Source organism: Myxocyprinus asiaticus, chromosome 45, assembly GCF_019703515.2.
Source record: "Myxocyprinus asiaticus isolate MX2 ecotype Aquarium Trade chromosome 45, UBuf_Myxa_2, whole genome shotgun sequence".
NCBI classification, from domain to species: Eukaryota; Metazoa; Chordata; class Actinopteri; order Cypriniformes; family Catostomidae; genus Myxocyprinus; species Myxocyprinus asiaticus.
The window spans coordinates 16332606-16354123 of record NC_059388.1 but is presented as its reverse complement, the minus strand read 5'-3'; the positions used below and the strand labels follow the sequence as shown (position 1 = coordinate 16354123).

Genomic DNA, 21518 nt, shown 5'->3' with positions numbered 1-21518 from the left:
ACAGCCTGAGCCCACATCCACACTAAGTTTTCATTCGAAATTTTTGTTTTCAGCATTACAACATCATCATTTTATGAAGGACACGGTACTAGAGAGTGTTTTCGAAGGTGTTCCTTTTTGGTGGAGGAAAACACCCCTTCAGTTTGAATGAACGGGTGAACGTAGAAAAATCAGTGCATTTTCATTTGAAATCTCCATTTTCAGTTTTCTAATGTCATAGTTTTCCAAAGTACTCTGTACTAGAGAGTGTATTCGGAAGTGTCCATTTTCGGTGGAGGAAAATGACGTTCCAGTTTGGATGAAAGACATAAACGTAGCAAACTCAAAGCGTTTTAATTAGTTTTTGTTTGAAATCTCTGTTTTCTGTTTTCTAACGTCATAGTTTTCCAAAGTACTCTGTACTAGAGAGTGTTTTCGAAAGTGTCAATTTTCGGTGGAGGAAAATGCCATTCCAGTTTGGATGAAAAGGTGAAAACCAATGCATTTGAATCCATTTCCATTTAAAATTCAGTCTTCTAATGTCATAGTTTTCAAAATTACTCTGTACTATTGAGCGTTTTCAGAAGTCTCCATTTTCTGTGGAGAAAAACACAGTTCCAGTTTGGATGAGAGGCGTAAACACAGAAAATCAAAGCATTTTCAAACAAAACCTTATTAGTGTGGACATGGCCTCAGTCCCCATTCACTTTCATTGCATGGAAAAAAGAGCAGCGTCAACATTCTTCAAAATTTCTCCTCTTAGAAAAAAGAAAGTCAAATGGGTTTGGAATGACAGTAGGGTGAGTAAATGGCAGAATTTTCATTTTTGGGTGAAAACACTATATACACATCATATATTTTTCAGAAATGTGACTGTTATCCATTATCAAACTCACACTGCTTCTATTCAGGGTCAATATGACCCCAGTAAATACACAATACAATAAAACTACTCCAAATAGGCAGCTGGAACAAATCAGAAATTCGTAGCATATGAAAATTAATCGGTAACATTTTACAATAAGCTTGCATTTGTTATCATTAGTTACCAACATTAGCAAACAACTAACAATGAACAATACTTTTAAAGCACTAATTGTAATGGCAAAATATACAAATACATCTTATAGATTACATAATTAATGCATTATGAACTAATAGGAATTAACAATAAACAATTGTATTTTCAATGCATTAACTAATGTTAACAAATTGCATTTATTCATGTTTTATATCTTGGGTCTCCAAACAGAATCCCCAAACAGATGCACAACATCAGAACTGCTACGTCAGTCAGTAAACCTCCACCTAATTTCAGCCCTGTCCGATCTAGCAGGTCAAATGTGAATACGTTAAGTAGTGTGTGTGTTTGTACGTATGTATGTGACAGGAGGAGATAGATTGGCATTTGCACTTTAACTTGTAAGGCTGATTGGAGAGTATTACTGTTGGTGACACATGTTTTAACAAAGCTACCCCCCCCCCCCCCCCCATCCTCGCTAAGCCCCCGTCCCCTCCCGGCGCACTGCGAGACGGGCCGCTGTCAGTGCTATCCGTCGGAGTGGATCTCCGAGTCTTTATGTGGCTGAACAGACATCTCTCGCTTTCCCATAATCCCCTGCTTTACTCAGATTATGAGCTTCTTGTCCCTTTGTTGTCAAAATGGAAGCAGTTCAGAGTGATCCTCTCAGCTATTGTCGCTTCGGTCACCGCTGGCTTTTGTGCTTTTATTTTGACTTGTGCATCTTGTATTGTTTCTCTGTTACAATTGTTATTGTTGTTGTCATTATTTTTTGTGCTTAACTAAATGCTGGCTGCAACATTTTGATTAGCGCGCCAGGCGGGATTGAACTTCGACATGAGCTGTGTCTGACTGAAGATGTTGCCAAGAAATCTCCTTCGCTAAGTGTCAATTAGTGCTAAAGCATTTTTCTCTTTTTCTGAATTGCCTAATTATTTTTTCGTATTATTGAGAATGAGATGCTTAAATGCAGTTTTGATTTCTCAGTCAGGTTTTAGGGAGCTTTTGAATTAAAATAACATTACCTTTACGTGATACACAGGGAATGTGATGTAAGCTTATAATGGCCTGGTTGCAGATAGGACATGCTCTATGGGATCAATCCAGCCATGCTATCTATTAACAGTGTCACTGTCCTCAACAGGCCCGTACAATGCCACTAAATCAGTATCTGATAGGAATGCATGGCGCTTATCACCACTCACACACAAGTGCACAGTAAAAAAAATAAATCACTGGGGTTTTGAACTACAAATGGAAATAAATGTACTATTTCTTACTACAGATAAAAGGTATTAAATACAGTCTCTCTCTTTTTCTCTCACATTCTCCTGTGAGCAGCAGTAATCCGGTGCAATATGGTCCAACATCTGCCTCCACATATGATGGCTGACCTCCTCCATTGACCCACTTTATACCTCTTCAGTACGGCTGCTCAGAGCTTGTACCTTTCCATTCCTAGTCTCCTTTTCTTCTGATATATTTCTATCTATTCTTTTATATCTCTATCCATCCATCCCCTCACGTCATGGCCACTGTGATTGCCTTTTACACTGTCTCTATCTAAATGTGCATTTTAAGGGATAGTTCACCCAATAAAGAAAACTCTGTCATCATATACACATCTTTTTTCCATATAATGAAAGTGAATGAGGCTATAATTCTGCTTAACATCTCCTTTTGTGTTCCATGGAATAAAGAAATTCATGAGGGTTTTGAAAGACGTGAGTGTGAGTAAATGATGACAGAATTTAATTTTTTTAAGTGAACTATTCCTTTAAGATTACATTGTGTGTACTGTATGTGTGTGGTTTTGGTGGGTTATGAGGGTTAATTTTTCTGGTTGAAAAATATTAGTCCACTGTGAACTGTGAACTCAGCTAAGTGGGCTGGTGACAACAGGTTTAGATACCACAGCATTGGCTGAAGTGAGTAATGGCAGACACCTTTAAGACTGTGACCCTTGGACTATCTCTCTCTCTCTCTCTCACACACACCCACACACAGGCCTTGCATAGGTGAACAGTCTCACACAGCTGTTCTGTCTGCCATCTGCAGGTGTGTGTGAGTGTTGAAACATGGAAATTAAGTAAGAAAAATGCTTGAGAAAATCAGTTTCTTTGAACATTTAAACAATGTACATATGCAAAACATAAGGATAGCATTCCCACTGTTATAGTTCAAGGGATTCTTTTAATGTTATTTTGGCATTTCTATTAATAGTATAGAAGGGTCAGGGCAAGAAAGGCAGAGAAGAGGGGGCAATGGAATCGGAAAATGTAATAAGCTGGATTCGAACCAACGTTGCCTGCATCAGCACCACTAGTGACAGACCAACATATTGGCCAGATGGATTTTTTTTTAGATTTTGTACTAACAGCCTTGTCAATGGACAGCACATTTTCTGTTTGCAGATAAATGTACTTGTAAATTTTGTAAATAAATGAGCATATTTTGTGAAATATAAAGCAAATATTCAAATGTATAAATGTTTTGCTGTTAGTGTTTATTTTTTATGTATAATTGTAATTTTTACTAAAAATTATGTTTTATTTTTATATATTTTGTATTTTTGATCAATTTAATAAATGTAATATATTTTACTATTAATATTACTGAAATATATATTTGCATTATATCCACCATAAGCCAATGTCTAGATATTGGTATCGACAATTAAAAAGAGCATGTGAGCTAACCGCTAAGCCACAGGTCTGACCCCTTGGATTCTTTCACTTACTGTAGTGTAAGAATGTCTGACGTGTGCAAATGTACATTAAGCAGATGAGTATACTTAAAGTTATGTTCGAGTGACCCAGTGACGGGTGAATATTTCTGGATTTCCTCTGGGAGAATCTGAACGTCTCATCGTGTTGGGGGGTATGAAGATGAGATGTTCAGATTCTCCCAGAGGAAATCCAGTGCACTGAGACATCTGTATTTGGGTAAGCCTGAGTAAATCATTTTCTTTGTCAGAAAGTCTTAATCTCTTTGTGTGTGTGAGTGTGTATATGTGTGTTGCAAGGGAGATTTGAGGCTGGAATGAGAGAACAGTGGCATTGGATGTTGTTGTTGATTTTCCCCCAGTTGTTTTTCTGGTGAAATCCAATTGCGCCAGACAAAGCTGTTCAATCAAGGATTTTTTTTAGTCTTAACACGAAGGAACATATGGAGACATGATCTAAAGCAGATAAAATCACACAGGACAAGATTCTAGTTGTAAGCCAGTCATACAGAGCACAGAGAGGGCGGGTAAAAAAAGAAAACGAAACCAAAAAATATCTTTTTTTTTTTTTTTACCCTTTAATCCAGAAGACACCTGGGAATACCACCTGTTTCTGCATGAGTGCCTACGTGTGAGAGCCATTTATCCCTCTTACATATGTTTCATTTGTGATACAGATTTGCAGATGACGTGTAAATATGCGTCCACTCGAAACGGCCTATTAAAATTCACTCTAATGTGCATCTGCGTGCAGCTGTGTTTGGCTAATGGTGGTAGGTTGAGTTTGGCCTCTTAGCCTGGCTCTTTGGGTTAATGCTTCTCAACCAACCAGGCTCTTAACCTGGGTACTGAGGTCCTGCGTTACCGCTTAGCATTTGTGCATACTGGGCAAGAGTGAGTAGGTATACAGTCTTCTCTCACAAACAGAGCGCCAAAGCAAATGTGCACCTTTTTTTTTCCTCATCTGTGAGATTTATGGCATACAAACAGAGCAAATGCTCCACTCCTCTCCTTTTGCCAGAGACGAGATCCAAAGAGATTCATGTTTACTGCTGGGCGAGGTCTTGGGTGTTTTTTTTTTGCACAGCGAGGCTGAAATAGGGTTCGACTCTATTCAGAATGGCCATAATATCTTTTTGTGTTTGCTCTCAGTTCAGTGTCCCTCTGTGCTCTGCCCCCCTTAAAAAACAGTTTCTATGGTACCCTTCTCTCCACAGTGAACAATATCAGTACCCCAGAGCCAGCAGAGCTGCATTCTACGTCTGGGCTCCGGCCCCTCACAAAGGACCCATTTCTATGGCAACTTGCAGTTGGCATGAGGAAAAGAGTGGAGGAGAACAGTGGGCATTGTTGTTCTCTATCGGGACCACAAAACAAAACAAAAAAGTGTGTGTGTATGTGTGTGTGTGTGGGGGGGGGGGGCAGGAAAAAAAGAGATTTTGTTTGAGAGGTTGGGAAAAATGCACTGTGAGTCGCCACAGAACAAGGACACACACACACACACACAGGCATGCAGAAGCAAACAAATGTGTGCGCAGACACACACAAAACACAAGATGGACGTTACCTGAAGCTGAAGAGGGCCGAGACCAGGCGTTGCAGCAGCAGCAGCAGCTGCCATAGAAGTAGGGATCAGCTGTAGAGGGTAAGGGTCACCTGAGAAAGAGATCATTATGAGTTAAGTCAGTAACCTGCATCACAAGTACTCATTCCTATCTTTCCAAGTAATCAAAACAAGAGATGGGGGGAATTATGATATTTCAAAGAAATTAAGGTAATTGAACACACAATTATTTCTAATTGACCAAAATGCAAACTCAGAACGAGTTAAGAAGTCTATAACTAGTTTAATTTGTAAGAATATACATACAGACCCTCTGTACAGCTAGACTGCATGGGTTTTCTTGCAACAATAAACACGCTGAAACCAAGGAATGCTGTTCCCTCACTGAATTATTTACTGACACTGATGTATATTTGCTCTACTCTACGTTTATGACTCTAAAATAAAGTAAAGCAGGAAGTTCAGCACTTATTGCCCAAAACACTTAAGTCAATTGAAGATGAATGAGAAACAATTGAGTAAAAGACCGAAATACAGAATATCACAGTTTGGAATCGCAAAATATGCAATATTATTGTATCGCAACCCAGAAATCAATAAAATATTGTGACATATTTTACTCTACGCTACGCCGATGACTACGATGAATTAAAGCAGTTTAGTGCTGGTTGTGCAAAGCACCAAAGTCCAATGAAGATAAACGAGAAACAGTTGAGTACAAGTTTGCAATATATCACAATTTTGAATCACGGAACACTAAACTCAGTATAATTGTATTGCAACTCAGATATGGAGATTGCAATATACATTTACTGAGCACTTTATTAGGAACACTATGGTCCTAATAAAGTGCCTGACGTGGTCTTCTGCTGTTGTAGCCCATCCGCCTCAAAGTTCGACGTGTTGTGCATTCTGAGATGCTATTCTGCGATTGGTTATCCAAGTTACCTTAGACTTTCTGTCAGCTCGAACCAATCTGGCTATTCTCTGTTGACATTTTTCTCATCAACAAGGTGTTTCTGTCTGCAGAACTGCCACTCACTGGATGTTCTAGAGACTCTAGAGACTGTTATGAATGAAACTCCCAGGAGATCAGCAGTTACAGAAATACTCAAACCAGCTCGTCTGGGACCAACAATCATGCCACGCTCAAAATCACAGAAATAAAAAATGTTCCCCATTCTGATGGTTGATGTGAACATTAATTGAAACTCCTGACCCATATCTGCCGCAATTTATGCACTGCACTGCTCCCACATGATTGGTTGATTAGATAATCACATGAATAAGTAGATGTACAGGTGTTCCTAATAAAGTGCTCAGAAAGTGTATCACAGTTTGGAATCACAAAACACGTAATATTTTTGTATCGCAACCCAAATATTAATATAATATTGTATCACCAGGTCACTACTGATTCCCAACCCTAATCATAATGTCATTTTCCTGACACACCATCCAAACCAATACAAAACCAGCCTCTGGACCCTTTAGTCTCCATCTACCCACACCTCCGCCCATGGTCCAGGCCCCCATCCCCCTCTTCTCCAATGGAGTGACAGTTCCAAAGCTTTCTCTCCTGTCGGTAAAGACACCCCCCCCCAATGAATGGCTGATTGTGTGGCTGCAGCTCTAATACCCTGAACACAATAGCAGTTGAAGGCTGAGGCATGATAAGAAGAGGATGGTAATTAACAAAGTAACGTCAGCACCCCGTCTTCTCGGGTCCCACACAAGAGCCTCTGCGTTGGAGAGATGAATCAGAACGCGAGGAGTGAATAGCTAGAGTTATTAGCGTCCACCTGCAGATATGGGCTTTATAATTACATGACCAGAAGGTAAAGGTCAGTCTAGTTTGGGTAGTAGAAGCAGGGTGGGGGGGGGTGATTTGGTTATCAGCATCACGTTGAAGAGGCCCATGACATGAGGGACTGTGAGTGTGCCCTTGAATCTGTTCTACTGGTTTTTGAGGTCAAAGTGCGATGAACAATGGAATGATGCTGGTTGAAAAGGGAGGAGAGGATGGATATGAGCGCTCTGAGCAAGAACAGAGGGGAGAGGGTGCATCTGCTTAGTGTCCACATAGACAGTCTTTGAAATATATCAGATTACGATGACACCATAATTCTGTTATTCTCAAAGAATCAGCATTTTTTGCAGTTTGTATGGTTTCTGAGGATGAGGGCATGTCATGCACCCAATCCAGGTTGGCAAGTGGCCAATTTGCACTAAAATATTGTAGAGTTTGGCCTGACATATTGGAAGTCTTTTCTCCTCCCTTTTAAATATTGTAAGTTAAAAAGACTATTTATTTTGCTATCCTAACTATGAATGATTATATGGTTAGTTTAATTGTATTATTTGCATTTAGCATTGTTTTTAATGTGCATTCCGCGACCCTATCACCCATTTTTGGGCCGTGACCCACTGGTTGAGAACCGCTGCTCCAGAGTATGGGTCTATATAAGAGGGTGATGAAGAAGTAGTAAGCAATAAACCAGACACTCACTCTGTCCAAAAAATTTTTCCCATACACTGCCTCCCTCCCATCACCCAAAAAATACTCGGCCACTAGGTTAAAGATTGCCCTGGACCCGGTTCAAGGATGTATTCTGGGGAGATGTGAGTGTCTTTTTTTTCTTGTGTTTCTCTCGGTCCCCAAACAAACGCAAGTATTCCAGCTATTTTATGTCTCTCCCGGGTACAGCTGCAACAAAAGAGCAAAAGGAAAGAATGCAAACATGTTGCTTTTGGCGAGAAGGCAGCATCTTCAGCCTGACTGGAAGAGCTTCATGTCCTGGCTCCGGGGAGCAATGGGTGGGAAACCAGCGTCCCCTCAGGCCAGACCCTGCGACTGGAGGGATTTCATCCCCCTTTATTTTCCGCTCTGGCTTTAAGGGTTCAAACGACGGCTTCCTCCCTTGTGAGCCGGCACTGTAAGGATAACTAAATGACATGTGTAATTGACATTTTGGGCAGGGTTTGATGGTGCTACTGGCTGTAATTGAAATAGAGGGAGTACGGTTGGGCGGTAGGGAAAGAAGGAGGGGGGACTTGTTTGGGAAACTGTGAAGCGCAGTGGGCGGAGCTGGAGATGCGGACCGGTCCGTCTCACAAGGGAGATACGTTTATGAGTGTGTAAGCTATGTGATTGTGCATGTGTATGCGTACAGTTGGAGAGAAGTTGGAGGCTTGCACGAGGCATTTTGGACGCGTGTTCTGGCGGCCGCCGTGTTAATATGAAGAAACCTGGGGCAGGTCACTCTACCCCCCCGTGAGAGCACGAGCGTTCTGCTGCTGCGCTGCTGGCACTTGCCACCTCATTTCTCGCGGTAAACAACACATTGCTTCACAGTTGGACTGCTACATCCAAAAACACAAACCACAGAGGAAGTTTTCTTTTTTTTTCTCCTGTTCCTACTTTTGAGCAAGAAACACAGAGACACAAAAGCAAGCAAGTTTTTCTGGTCTGAGAGTCTGTCGTGTGCGGGAGATGACAGGCATCAGTTGTGTTGGCTGATCTTAATAACACACCAGACAGGAGGGAGATGCAGTCCAACATTGGGCTGAAGATTCCACTTTCGGCAGTCTGGTTTAAAATATCTAGTGTGAACATTGAACTAGACTAAATTTTACAAGCCACCAGATCAAAGCAACCAGACTCTTAAATGTGTGAGTCAAAGTATTGGGAGAGAGAAAGAGAGACACAGAGATGAAGAAATGCAACATAATACTCACTGCAGCCTGGTTTGTAGTTAAATCCTGGAGGAATCAGAAATCCTTGTTGGGCTGCAGCAGCCGCCAAAGTTCTCTGATCTGGAGGAAACACAGGTATCATCAATGGAGGCAACTGACCCTGGACCTGCTGGAGAAAGAGCGAGAGAAAAGAATTAGATGTTGGACACAAACAAATGGTCTAACCAAAACAGGTCCACTATGAAGAATTCCAATCCACCAAAGTCATGTCGAATCCTAGTCTCTTCACCTCAGACAGTTTGTTCACTGACCGTCTGATGCACACAAAATTAGAAAGCACTAGTGAAAATCACAAGCTACAATCAGATTGCCTGACTGCAAATGCAAATTCTTGGATTCTGGGTGCACATCTGTCCATAAAGATACAAGATCATGTTTAAAATGTACCTGGCTGAAATTATGAGTACTTGTAATGAAGAACTGGATTTGCCAAAGCTTGCCTGGTTAGTGGCTTCAAATCATTGAAGGATTTTGATAGTTTTGAACATTAGGACTAAACTGGCTAGTGTAGGGCCGACATGGTTGTCTTTTATGTTCTACTTAGGGCAGGTATATCTGAAATAGATGATACCACAATAATGTGCCGGAATAATAGACCTGAAAAACTGAAGAAATAGGTGTAAATTGATGTGCAAAACTATCAAAATCCTTCAAAGATTTGAAGCCACTAACAAGGCAAACTTTGGCAAATCCATTTTTTCCTTAAAAGCATTCATAATATCATAGTGGCTCTTCACTAGCCAGTTTATTCTTATGTTAAGTAGAAACACACGTAAACACAGCACTTGTCCAGCACCTGTCCCCTGGGGACGAGTGGCCGGCTCTCGGGACAGTCGGTCCCCTTGATTACTGTCATGGACAGTGTCACGTGAAGGCGCTTCCTCACACTCTGGCAACAGCTGGCCACTATTTCAGCAGAGCACCATGCTCAGCATCACGACATGCCACTTCACAAGGTTTACAGGATTAAAAAAGGGAGATAAAAAATACACCAGAGCCAGAGACTTTGGCAAAGTGAGAGTCTTGAGACACACAGGCCCAAAGAAGACGGGGACAGATGGTTCTACAGACAAAAAAACAAAAAAAAACAATAAAAAATAAAACCCACAAAGGCTCCAAAAGTGGCAACACTGTCTATTTGAATATGACTGCTCTCAGAAGAACAGGAAGAGGAAGCAAAAGAGGAAGAAGAAAGGAGAAGGAAAGAAGAGAGGAAGAGGATAGCAGAGGACAGGAAAGGAAAGGATTGGAAAGGAAAGGAAATGAAAGAAAAGGAAAGAAAGGAGGGAAAGAAGAGAATGGAAGGGAATGGAGGACAGGAAATGAAAGGAGAAAAGGAAAGGAAAAGTGAGAGGCAAAGGAAGAAAGCAGGGAAGGAACAGAAAGGAAAAAAGTGGAAAAGAAAGAAAAGCAAAAGAGTAAAGGAAAGGGGGAAAGGAAAGGAGGAAAAGAAACAGGGAAAGGAAAGAAGGATAGAAAAGGATGACAAAAGGAAAGTAAAGGAAAGAAAAGAAGGAAAGGAGGGAAAGGAAAAGAAAATAGAACGAAAGGAGGAAAATGAGAGGAAAGGAAGAAAGGAGGAAATGAAAGGAATAAAAGAGGAAAGCAAAGGGGGGAAGGAAATGAGGAAAAGAGGGAAAGGAAGAAAGGAGCTAAAGGAAAATATGGAAGAAAGGAGGGAAGAAAAGGGTGAAATAAAAGGAAGGGAGGAAAGGAAAAGAAAAAAGGAGGAAATGAAAGGAAAGAAGGAAAGGAAGAAAAGAAGGAAATGAATGGAGGAATGAAAGGAGAAAAAATAATGGAGGAAAAAGAAAGGAGGAAAAGGAAAGAAAATAAAGGAAAGAAAAGAAGGAAAGGAGGAAAAGGAAAAGAAAGAAGTAAAGGAAGGGAGGAAAGGAGGACAGCAAGTTAAACTGGACACAGGGAAAAATTTGCTCCCATTTATCTCTTTTTCTCTCTCTCCGACTCCCATCAGCGTTTCTGACTGCTTTTGTATTCTCACCAGAGAGCAATTATTCCTCCATTTTGGTTAACCACAAATGGCTGGCCTCCTGTTCCCAGATCAGAAGGAAGTGGCGTTTTATTGTTGCATTACAACAGGGCCCCCACAGGCTGGTGTTGCTCTGATTTCTAGTCCTAATTGGACATATGCTTCTCTGGTTCTGCCTGCGTCTCAGAGCAACAGGCTAAGGCTCTGCGGTCGCGGTAACGCTCGTAAACTCGCGCTGGCCGATATGCAAGCAGGTTTTTGTGTTCTCTGGTGGTTTTGAGCAAGGAGTGTTTTTGTGGCAAATTACAAGCACACGCTCCTTCCTTAAACACATAGATATGTAAGCAAGTGTGTGTGTGCATTGGAATTAGAGGCTCGTGGATCTCCTCAAAGCCTAGAACACACCGTCATGCTGTTCTCTATACAATTAACATTGCAAATAGCATTACCCACGCAGAGTAGGTGAGGCTGATCCTTACATTTTCAGGCCAGTTAATGCAGTTTGATGCAGAGAGCATCTAGTTGACGTATATTGCAAATTAGAGGTGAACAATAAGAAATTGTGAATACAGGGTGTAAAAAGAGAATAGAGGTCTCTCTCTCTCTCTCTCTCTCTCTATCTATTATTCTATATCTAACTCTTGTTATCTGTCTCTCTCTGGTTGTAAGAACAGTTTACTTGAAAAGCTGAAAAAACTGAGGAGTGGAATGTGTCAGATAATTGGGCCTGATACTGTTGAAAGAACGGATTTCAACCGACATCTGAAAACATTAAGACACTTTTGATGGTCAGATCAGACAAAGACACACTTTGGATTTAGAGAACTAAGACATCTAACAATTTTACAACCACCACCATGTTATCTTGCATTTAAACAAATATAATGCGTATAAAACTCACATGGAATAAGCAACTATTTATCTATACATAAAATATGTTCAGCTCCTTTAAAAAAAAAATCCTTCTAATCAGCCATAAAATTATTATTTTTTTTTTTTTAAAGAAAGGTATAAAAGCATTTAAGGGATTATATAAGAGCATGACTAACTTTTAACTTTCCTAGTTGATGACAACAGAGAGAGAGAGTGAGAGAGATCGAGAGTGAAAGAGCAAGAAAGAGAGCAAGAAAAAAAACTATCGAAAGAAACTAACATAAAGGGAAAAAGTGGAAAGTTGGCACCAAACTGAGTCAGAGCCTCTCGCCAGGCAGCACAGCTTGAACCTAAAGCTTTTTGAACATAATGAAGATGTGCAGATAATTAACATATGCAGTGTGAACAGGTTTGCTGGCACGGAGAAGAGAAAAACTCTAAGGTAGAGCTATTATTAGGGAGTAATTTGCTCTAAGAAGTAAATGAGTGAAACAATAGCTGCCAGCATTGACAATATGGCTCACATCTGAGAATGCGTGGAAGAATGGTGGTTAAGAACAAATCCCACTGCTAAAATCTGTTTCCCGCCATATGCTCCAGCAATTAAAGGCGAGCATCGGTGACCTCGTGCTGAAGAGGGGACACATAGCCATATAACTAATAATTAATTTGCGCCTGGATAGTGGTGTAGCGTGCACGCACTGTACTTGCAGACTGGCACTTAATATTAGCCCTGTGGATGTGGGCATAGGCCATTAACTTTTACAGAATGACAGAAAGGACTGCCAGTCTGGTGCAGGCGTCAGAACGACAGTCCCTGGTGGATACGATCACAATTACTGACACACACACATGCTCAAACGCACACATGCTGACAGTCCAATTTTGAATGGATCTACTTCCTATGTCTCTGTATTAAGTATCCCGGCTGATTATAAACCTACTTAACCTTTGAAGGCTTAAACATTGTTGCCACTTTGTCATGTTTGCATTCATGCAAACTGTAACTGATTTATTAAAGGGATAGTTCACCCAAAAATGAAAATTCTGCCATCATTTACTTACCCTTATTTTGTTCCAAACCCATATGACTTTCTATGTTCTTTGAAACACAAAAAAGATATTAGGCAAAATGACAAAATCACCATTGACCTTCATTGTATGGAAAGAAGATGCAATGAAAGTGAATGGTGACTGAGGCTAACATTCTGCCTAACACCTGTGTTCAAAGAACAAAAGTAAGTGATATGCTTTTGGAACAACATGAGGACAAATGTTTAATTTTTGGCTGAACTATCCCTTCAATGGGCAATATTTGCATTTTTACCTTTTTTGCCTTACCTTAAACCCATAACTACATATACAAAGAACATTCTAAAATATATATTAAATGTTAGATAACAGATGAAAACAGAGGAATTAAATACAGGAATACTTGAAATAAATGATTTTTTGCCACCATATTTTAAATATGTAGGGCATTTTGGTCACTAACTTTCAGTGCAGTTTTTTGCCCCAAACTCTGGTTCTTCAAAGACTTAAAAGTGTCAACTTAATGTCATGTTAGGGTGTGTTATCGGGGCCCTAATATGGTAAGAAACTTGGAGGGGAGCGGGGTTTGACATCCAGACCAATAAAGTGTTGCCTTGAGGTCACATGACTTCACACTCACCCTCTTTTGATGTTTGATCTCTCTTCTGATCGTAACTCCCAGACAAATGTACCATTTTCGACGCTGCCAAAACAACAACCCTGCTCTTTCCGATCGCTAACGCACGTCTATTTTCTCACTTATGCCCTTCACTCGTTTTTTTTTTTTTTCCAAGTATGCCTCTCATTTTTTTCCAGCGAATGGTCCTTTTCCGTGAGCCAAGGGCACCTTTGGCTGATTAGCGGCTAATGAAATTGAGTGGCAAGCCTGTGTCTGCACAGCCAGCCTTTTATTAGGCCCCCATTAGGTGTGAGTGCAGGAGGAGCGTCAGCCGCCCTCTGTAGGTGGACATAACACAGCGCCCATCTGCTCCTCTGCCTGTGTGTCCTTCCTCAAATAGCTCCCATTAGCTGCCAACCACCGGGCTGAGAGAAGCCTTCCTCACACTCTCAAACACACGCATACACGGGTACACACCAGGCTGCTATATGCCGCCGCTCAGGGCCAGTCGCTTAGGTAACACACAGTTATTGTGTGCTTGGAGAGGAGCTAGAGGTGGAAATGGACATGTATAGCACTTTGTTTCTGTTTATCTCACTCTTTTCTGTTTCCTCGTCTAGCATGTAGCACTTTTGGGGAATTTTTTATGTCCATAGCCATTATTTAGGTTGAATTTTCTTTATCATTCGCTCTCCCTACGTCAATGTCTTGTTGATCCTGTGGCCTGAACCTACAAATAGGAGTGAGCATGTTAGACCTGTCTGTCTGGCTGAGTCTTCTCCCTCTCTTTCTCTGTCTCTCTTCCCTTGCTGTCTCCTTTCCAAGAAGATGAAAGAACATGCTATTTAAACACACGCATAGTGGAAGACAACATGTATACCATTATAACAAACACATTTACTTAGCTATCTAAATGGGCACGTCTGACAAATTTCTATTGTTTTTATATAAACTAATCATAATTACAATAGAGTAACTTTACACCACATCTTAACCCTAAAAGATAACTTTTTCTATTTTTAGAATAATAATTAAAATAAAAAAACAGATTTAAATTTACTGCATTTATTAATAATTTTTCCAAATAAGGATGTCTCCGAATTTCCAAAAAGGGAGGTTGTGTCTGATTTAGCTCACTTTTGGCAACTACTTTGTCCCCAAAATATAGCTACTGTAACTTCATATACAAATATTAATAAACAACACCTTAAGTCTAAAAGACATCTTCTTCTATTGTTAGAATAAAAAAATAAAAAATGTACTTCATTTATTAATAATTTTTCCAAATTAAAAGATTGTCCCCAAAGGAAGGTTTTGCCAGATTTAACTCACTTTTGCAGACAATTTCACACCCAAATAGTAGCTAAGTACAGACAGAAATTGCATCTTGGGGATCAGAGAAAAATAAATGTAAATATATATATATATATATATATATATATATATATATATATATATATATATATTTATTATTATTATTATTATTTCAAGCTCATCATGTGGTATAAAGTGCTATGTTTGCAGCATACCAAAATGCATACCAAAATGTCACTGTAAAGCCAAATCATTCAATAAAAGTAAACATTTAACAGATACCAGAAAAACATAAGAACTAATTTAATGTGAGTCATGATATCATTAGGCAAAATGTGTTGGGGATCCGATCCCCACCACCATCCAGAGCGCTGCACAAAGCCCAGTTCCCACAACCAATGCGGCCACTTCATGCAGGAAAAACACCAATTACATTCATTTAGGTGTAATGAGACAAACTAAACAATTACACAGCCAATTGGGTTAGCCGCTCCTGTGCACAGGACCTTAGCTAGCTCTGATGAGCAAACGTTCCTGTAACCCGCTTTTCATGTTTTTACTATCTCTCCTAAACCTTGTTCTTTTCAACTCTCATTCCGTGGGAAAACTGATTCGCAATCTCGAGGAGGCACTGATGATCATCAAATAAGTCTGATTAAGTTAGAGAGAGATCATGCTGTGTTTGAAATGTACATGATACTGCTGTGGAAGGCTAGTTTGCAAAACTGTTGGTTGACTCTAATAACATAAAAGCAGCCATCGGTTTCTGTCACCACTGTTAAACCAGTTAGTTAGCTAAAATATGCGACAGCTGCACTTTAAAAAAGTTACTTTAGCCACGGCTAATGCACACGTTGTGCTAGATGGCTGACGTTCAACATCAAATTAGCCAGCGAACTGCTCCTCATGGGAGGTCTGTCTACCCGCGTTAACCGCCACTTTGACAGCGGAGGAGCATCACCCTAGCCCCTGCGCCGTATCGCCGCATTAGTTGCGGAAATTTTCCAACACCAGCTCGGCACCCTGCAGAGCCGGAGGAGGTAAGCTGAAAGGAGCCCACTAATGAGAGAAAAGCGAGCGAACAGTGGGAAAAGTGTGAGAGTATATCGGAGCGCAGGAGGTTGTACCAGTGGGCAGCTCCCTTGCCATAGCGCCCACAGGCCCGTCTCACCATTACGCCGTTCGTTAAGCGTGGAAATGCATTATACATATACTGCATTTCATGCCACGCGCTTCTGTGTATGTCTATGTGTCTGTGCCTTAAGCTTCTCGGCAGGTGTATTCTTTTCATCCAAAGGAGCTTCTCTTACTGGTTGGATAACCGTGAGGGGTCCTGTGAATGTCCCGTGAGGGGTCCCGAGAGGAGACACAACTTTAATAAGAATGAAAGGGAGTGTATGTGTTACCCCCCAAGAGCCTGAAGACATGGCCACACACTGAGAGCTATATGTGTGTTAATTGTGTGCATTTTTTTTTTTTTATATTTCCAGGGATAAAAAGTAACTCTGAGCCCTTCACTTCAAGGAATTACTTCAAGAAGTTCCTTTAAATGCCTTAAACCTGCCTTAGGTGGTTTTCTGGTCTTAGATGGTTTAAGCTGCTAGGCCAGCTGGTTTCCCGGTCTGACTAGCTGACAAGTGGCCAAAACCCCTCTAAAACCATCAAAACGGACCAGCCTAACCAGCTTGGCCAGACTGGGAGACCAGCTAACCACCTAAGCCTGGTTTTTGCTAAATCCAGTTCCTATGTGGTCCATGTGGGTGCTACAGGCCCTTTACATTCGAGTCAAGATTAAACAGCGTTTAACGAGAAAATATGTAAGGTGGGACTTGATTTTACCATTGGGAATTGATTGGACTATGGAATATAGTCTCTATACGGCAGGTGATTAGAGGGGAAGGACTGAAAAATAAGACTTTGTGACATGTTCCGAAAAGGAAAGTCATTTCAGGGACGGATCAAGTTATTACATTTTGATGAAAGATTATAAAAAGTCTTTTTTTATTTTTTATTATTGTGCACCAATGAATCATTCACAATGAAAACCGTAACGTATACGGACCCTTACACATTTCTTGGTTTGGAATGCGAAAGTACATTTTAGCAGGGTAAACTTACATAGCGGTGCATGGGAGTCCAAATATTATTACTGCATTCTAATTTGCTCTTATAACAAAAGAAAAAGTCCATTATTATGTTTCCAAGACTTTCCATAAGAGAAAAAAAATTGGACAGTGGTGGATTACAACAGTAAAAGAGAAAAAGATGCCAAAATTACTGTCAATCCCTCAGCAGCTGTATTAGGGTGCTTTCACACTAGTACTTTTGGTGCGCACCCAGGTTCGAATGACGTCAAAGTTCGGTTCATTTGGATGATGTGAACGCTGTTTTCCGAATTCAGGTGTGCACCCGCAAACCGCACAGAGTCCGCTTAAAAGGTAGTCTGGGGTATGGTTCATGTGAACTCCAGTACATTCGCTGCTTATAGGAACGCAATCATACCAAATTGCGGAAGCGAACCACATGCTAACATTCATCACATCATTGCACATTCAATGTATCCGTGGCAGATAAACATAAGTGTCGTTCTATGCATGTAAAGATTTGGTGGTAAATCCAAAGAGATGAATACTTTAATAAACACAGCAAAGCTGATGTCTTCCTGTGTTGTAACATAGTTCTAGTGGTAAACAGCTGCCGCTTGCACTCACATTGATGACTCAATCGGGCCGTGGTTCGGATCCAAATAATATGATGTGAACAGAGACCAGTGGGGTCAGCGGCAGGGGGAGGAAACGAACTCGGGTTTGGTCTATTTTTAATTGTGTGAAAGCACCCTTAGAAACACCATCGCAGCAGTGGTGACAAGATTTTTTTTTTTTATGCCAGGGTAATATAACACAAAGTAAAATTTGTCAATTTTAGTCTAAATAATAATAATAATAAAAAAGAAGTAAAATATAAAAGAATTTGCTTGATTCACGCTTCTAAGTAATGTGTCCGTTAAGAAAGTAAATAGTCCATTTTGATTTCATGTTGATTTTAAAGCTTATTTTCCTTTATTGGGACATGCAGTGTGGTTCTATACTTCAGTAGCATCTTGTTATACTCTAAACATACTCAATAATGTTCAGGACTGCTTTTTTGTATCTGATGCAAGTGTTTGCTTAGAGTATGTTAGCGGCCTGTATAAGACACAAGTCAAATGTGTGTTTCCCGGAGGTGATTTGAGGCTAATATACGATTGGCCTGTAACAAGGCTCTCCTCCTCTTGCCCCCCCACCTCCTCTGTGTTGACTGTGAGAAACTATTGTTCCATTGGGCTAAATGGAGAAGTGCTTGTTTGGGAAAAGGTTGCAAAGTCATGGGAAAAAGAATCTTTGTTTCTGTGAGCGTCGAGCAGGGCTGAAGCAACCCAAGTGGAAGTGTTTTGGGGACTGACGCACAAACAGCTGCTACAACGCTCATAGACACACTCACACATTTGTTTTTCTATCATGGTAGGGACTTTCCATTGACTTCTATTGTTTTTATACTTGGCTAATGATATTGTCTATACCCTAACCCTAAACCTAACCCTCACAGAAACCTTTCTGCATTTTTCATTAAGACATTATTTAGTATGTTTATCAAACGGTTTTCCTTGTGATCCCCACAATGAACTGTAGGTGATTTCAGATTATACCATCATTGTGGAGACATTTGGTCCTTACAATGTAGGCAAAACCTGACCCATATAAACATATGCACAGCCATCAAAACAAAACACACATACAGAAATGAGCTGATAGAGATTTTGGAATAGACACAGATGGAATAAGTCTCACATATACATGTTCAATCAAAGCTGTGTTGTATGGACATGCATACACAAATAAACACAGCTGCAACACACACACACTAAAAGAGAATGGCAGGGGTCCAGTGGAGGGGACTGATCTGTGTGAGTGTGTGTACAAGTGTGTGAATAGTCTCAGTGTGATGTGGCTTCCTGGCCAAAAGCTGGCAGAGTCCTTTCTCAAGGCTAGGTCTCATTTTATCAAGCAAATTAGACTCATCTCATCTCCTCTTGCACACAAAGCCTTTATTCGCTTCACACCTGCACAAACAAAGCAGGCCAGTGTGTCTCTGGCCTATCTATCAGTCAGCTGGGACAGACTCATCAACACGTTCCACAAGCTCCTCTACAAGCCACCAGGACATTACCTACACATTTATGTAAAGACTGAATTCAATAACATTAGAATTATAGACTGCACAAGTGCTGAGACTGAATACACAATAGCTTTGTTGCAAAACCCAGTGAGCTGCCTTTCTGTCTATTGCCTACATAGGGAGCATCCTACCTGAAATGGAACCTCTTAAGTGACTGATATAGAACTTATGTTGCCTTAAAATGTTGTCTAGGTAGGCAGCTCACGTGACTTTTGAACAGAGCTAACGAAATGGTCAAAGGTGGTCAGAATGAATGCATCTTGGACTGTTTATGTAGTAAGTTTTTGATTGCTGTAGAAAAGGGCTGCAGGAATGGACACAGGACATCAAGGCTGATGCTCATATGTGATTGGATGAGGGGGGTTGATTGCGCTGATTGGTGGACTAGAATGTTTGATTGTCATGAAACCCCACTGTCATGGTGACAAGTTATTCAAATTGTAACATCACACAAACATACGCCTAGAAAACCACATTTATATCTTCTACAAGAGGACACGCACATATATATGAAGACTCACTTGGATCTGTTGCTGTAGGAGGTTAATTTTGTGCTGTTGCTGCAGAAGTTGCTGCTGTTGTCGTGCAATCTGTGGACAGAACACATCAAACTGTCACTTGTTTCAAACTTTCAAAACGTACACTTTTACAACATGTTTAAAGAGGACATCATTTGTGTCTGTGTGTGAGGGACAATGTGTGTATATGTGCAGGTAAACTGCTTGTGTTTTTGTTTTACACATATTTACCAAGGAGTGGCACCCAGTCCTGAAGCGTTGTGTGTGAGCACAAGAGTGTGTCAGTGTATGTGTTAATACAGATCTGTTTTCTTTTGTGCAAATGAGCTCCCTAGAAGCAACCGCACACAACAAAGCTAAGGCACATTCTTCTGCATGCAAACACCTTTAGTCTTCTGCCTGTGTGCTGGAGGGGACCTGAATGCTGCACACACAAACACGGACATTCTCGTCAATGGAATAGGGGGATGGAAGGAACAGAAGGTCTCTTTGTGAATGTCGTTCGAGGAAAACGTTAGTATGTTACTATACACACCCTTACCTCTCCTCCACACACACACACACACACACACACACTGATAACACTGTTCTCTTCTGTACTCAACACTATTTAAGTGTTCATTATTGTGTTGCTCTCTCCTAACCAGGTGCAACCAGAAGTTTCCAGCATCAAGAAAATTTATCTTCAATGAAAGCAAAACGACAATGACATTGGTCCAAAATTGACAACGAGAAAAATAGAAACCGAATTTGTCGCTTTAGGACTATATATATCGGCAGATAACCATTGGCTGATTAACAGAAGTGTGCCGGTTTTAAAATCTACTGACAGCCTTGCAAAAAAGCATTTTGTTTGTCAGATTTTCTGAATTTTGAGTATATGTGGCGTTTAAGATTATTTTATAGAGATTGTATTCACAAAAAGCAATTTCTATTCGCTGAAATATTTTAGAGCTGGGGATAACTCATAAATTTAGCACTAACTATAGAAATCCCCAATCAAAGTGAAAAAATAGTGAGATTTTAGACCAATGACATTTCAGTGTGGGTGGAGCTACTCAGCTAAACAAGGCAAAGACAGAAATCAAGTTTGTCTCTTTATTGCATTTTGTATTGTTAAGACAAGCCGATATATCGGCCGATGTTTGCCGATTCTAAGAACATCAGTCGATAACCATGTTCACTTGGCCGATTAACAGAAGTGAACGAGTTTTCAAATCTACTGCAGCCTAGTAAAAAAAAAAAAAAAAAAAAAAAATTGAAATTTACAGAATTTTGGGTAAATATTACATTTAAGATTATTTTACACAGATTATACTCACAAAGAGCAATTGGAATCCACTGAATTGTTTTTAGAGCAGGAGATAGCTCAAACATTTAATACGCTATAGGAATCTCCAATCAAAGTGAAATACAGTGGGAAAATAGTGACAAACTATAGAGATTTTGGACAAATGACATTTCAGTGTGGGCGAAGCTACCCTGCTAGACATGATCGAGACCAAATTTGTTGTTTTATTGCATTGTGTCTTTGTTAGGACTAGGTGATATATCGGCCATATTTAGCCAAACTTAACAGAAGTGTGTCGGTGACACACTGACAACCTTTAAAAAAAAATATATATATTTTATTGAAATGTACTGAATTTTGAGTAAATGTTGCATTTAAGATTATTTTATGCAGATCGTCCTCACTGAATTTTTAGTAAATGTTATGTAAAATAAGTGTTCATATCATTCTATATTTACTGTCATTAAATCATGTTATGCATATATCGGCACTTACATATCAGTATCACTCGTTATGACACAATGTATAAATTGTGTGTATGTGTGAATTAAGTGCTTTACAGTTGTTCATCTGAAAATGTGAGAGTGTTGTTGTGCATAATTGATGGATAATATGACTCAT

General features: G+C 40.2%; 1 protein-coding gene across 5 annotated transcripts in view; it reads right to left on the bottom strand.

Annotated features, from left to right (window-relative positions):
• The window catches only part of LOC127435463 (transcription factor SOX-5-like), a 153706-nt gene that overhangs the window by 27334 nt on the left and 104854 nt on the right, over window positions 1–21518 (bottom strand). For 3 of the 5 annotated variants that reach the window (XM_051688989.1, XM_051688986.1, XM_051688990.1), the window contains 3 exons: window positions 19610–19678; window positions 9028–9154; window positions 5293–5381 (listed from right to left, as the gene is read on the bottom strand). In XM_051688989.1, the coding sequence (XP_051544949.1) occupies window positions 5293–5381; window positions 9028–9154; window positions 19610–19678 (285 nt within the window). Of the gene's footprint in view, window positions 1–5292; window positions 5382–9027; window positions 9155–19609; window positions 19679–19837; window positions 19876–21518 lie in introns of those variants that run through there. The other 2 variants (XM_051688991.1, XM_051688987.1) reach the window with 2 other exon arrangements.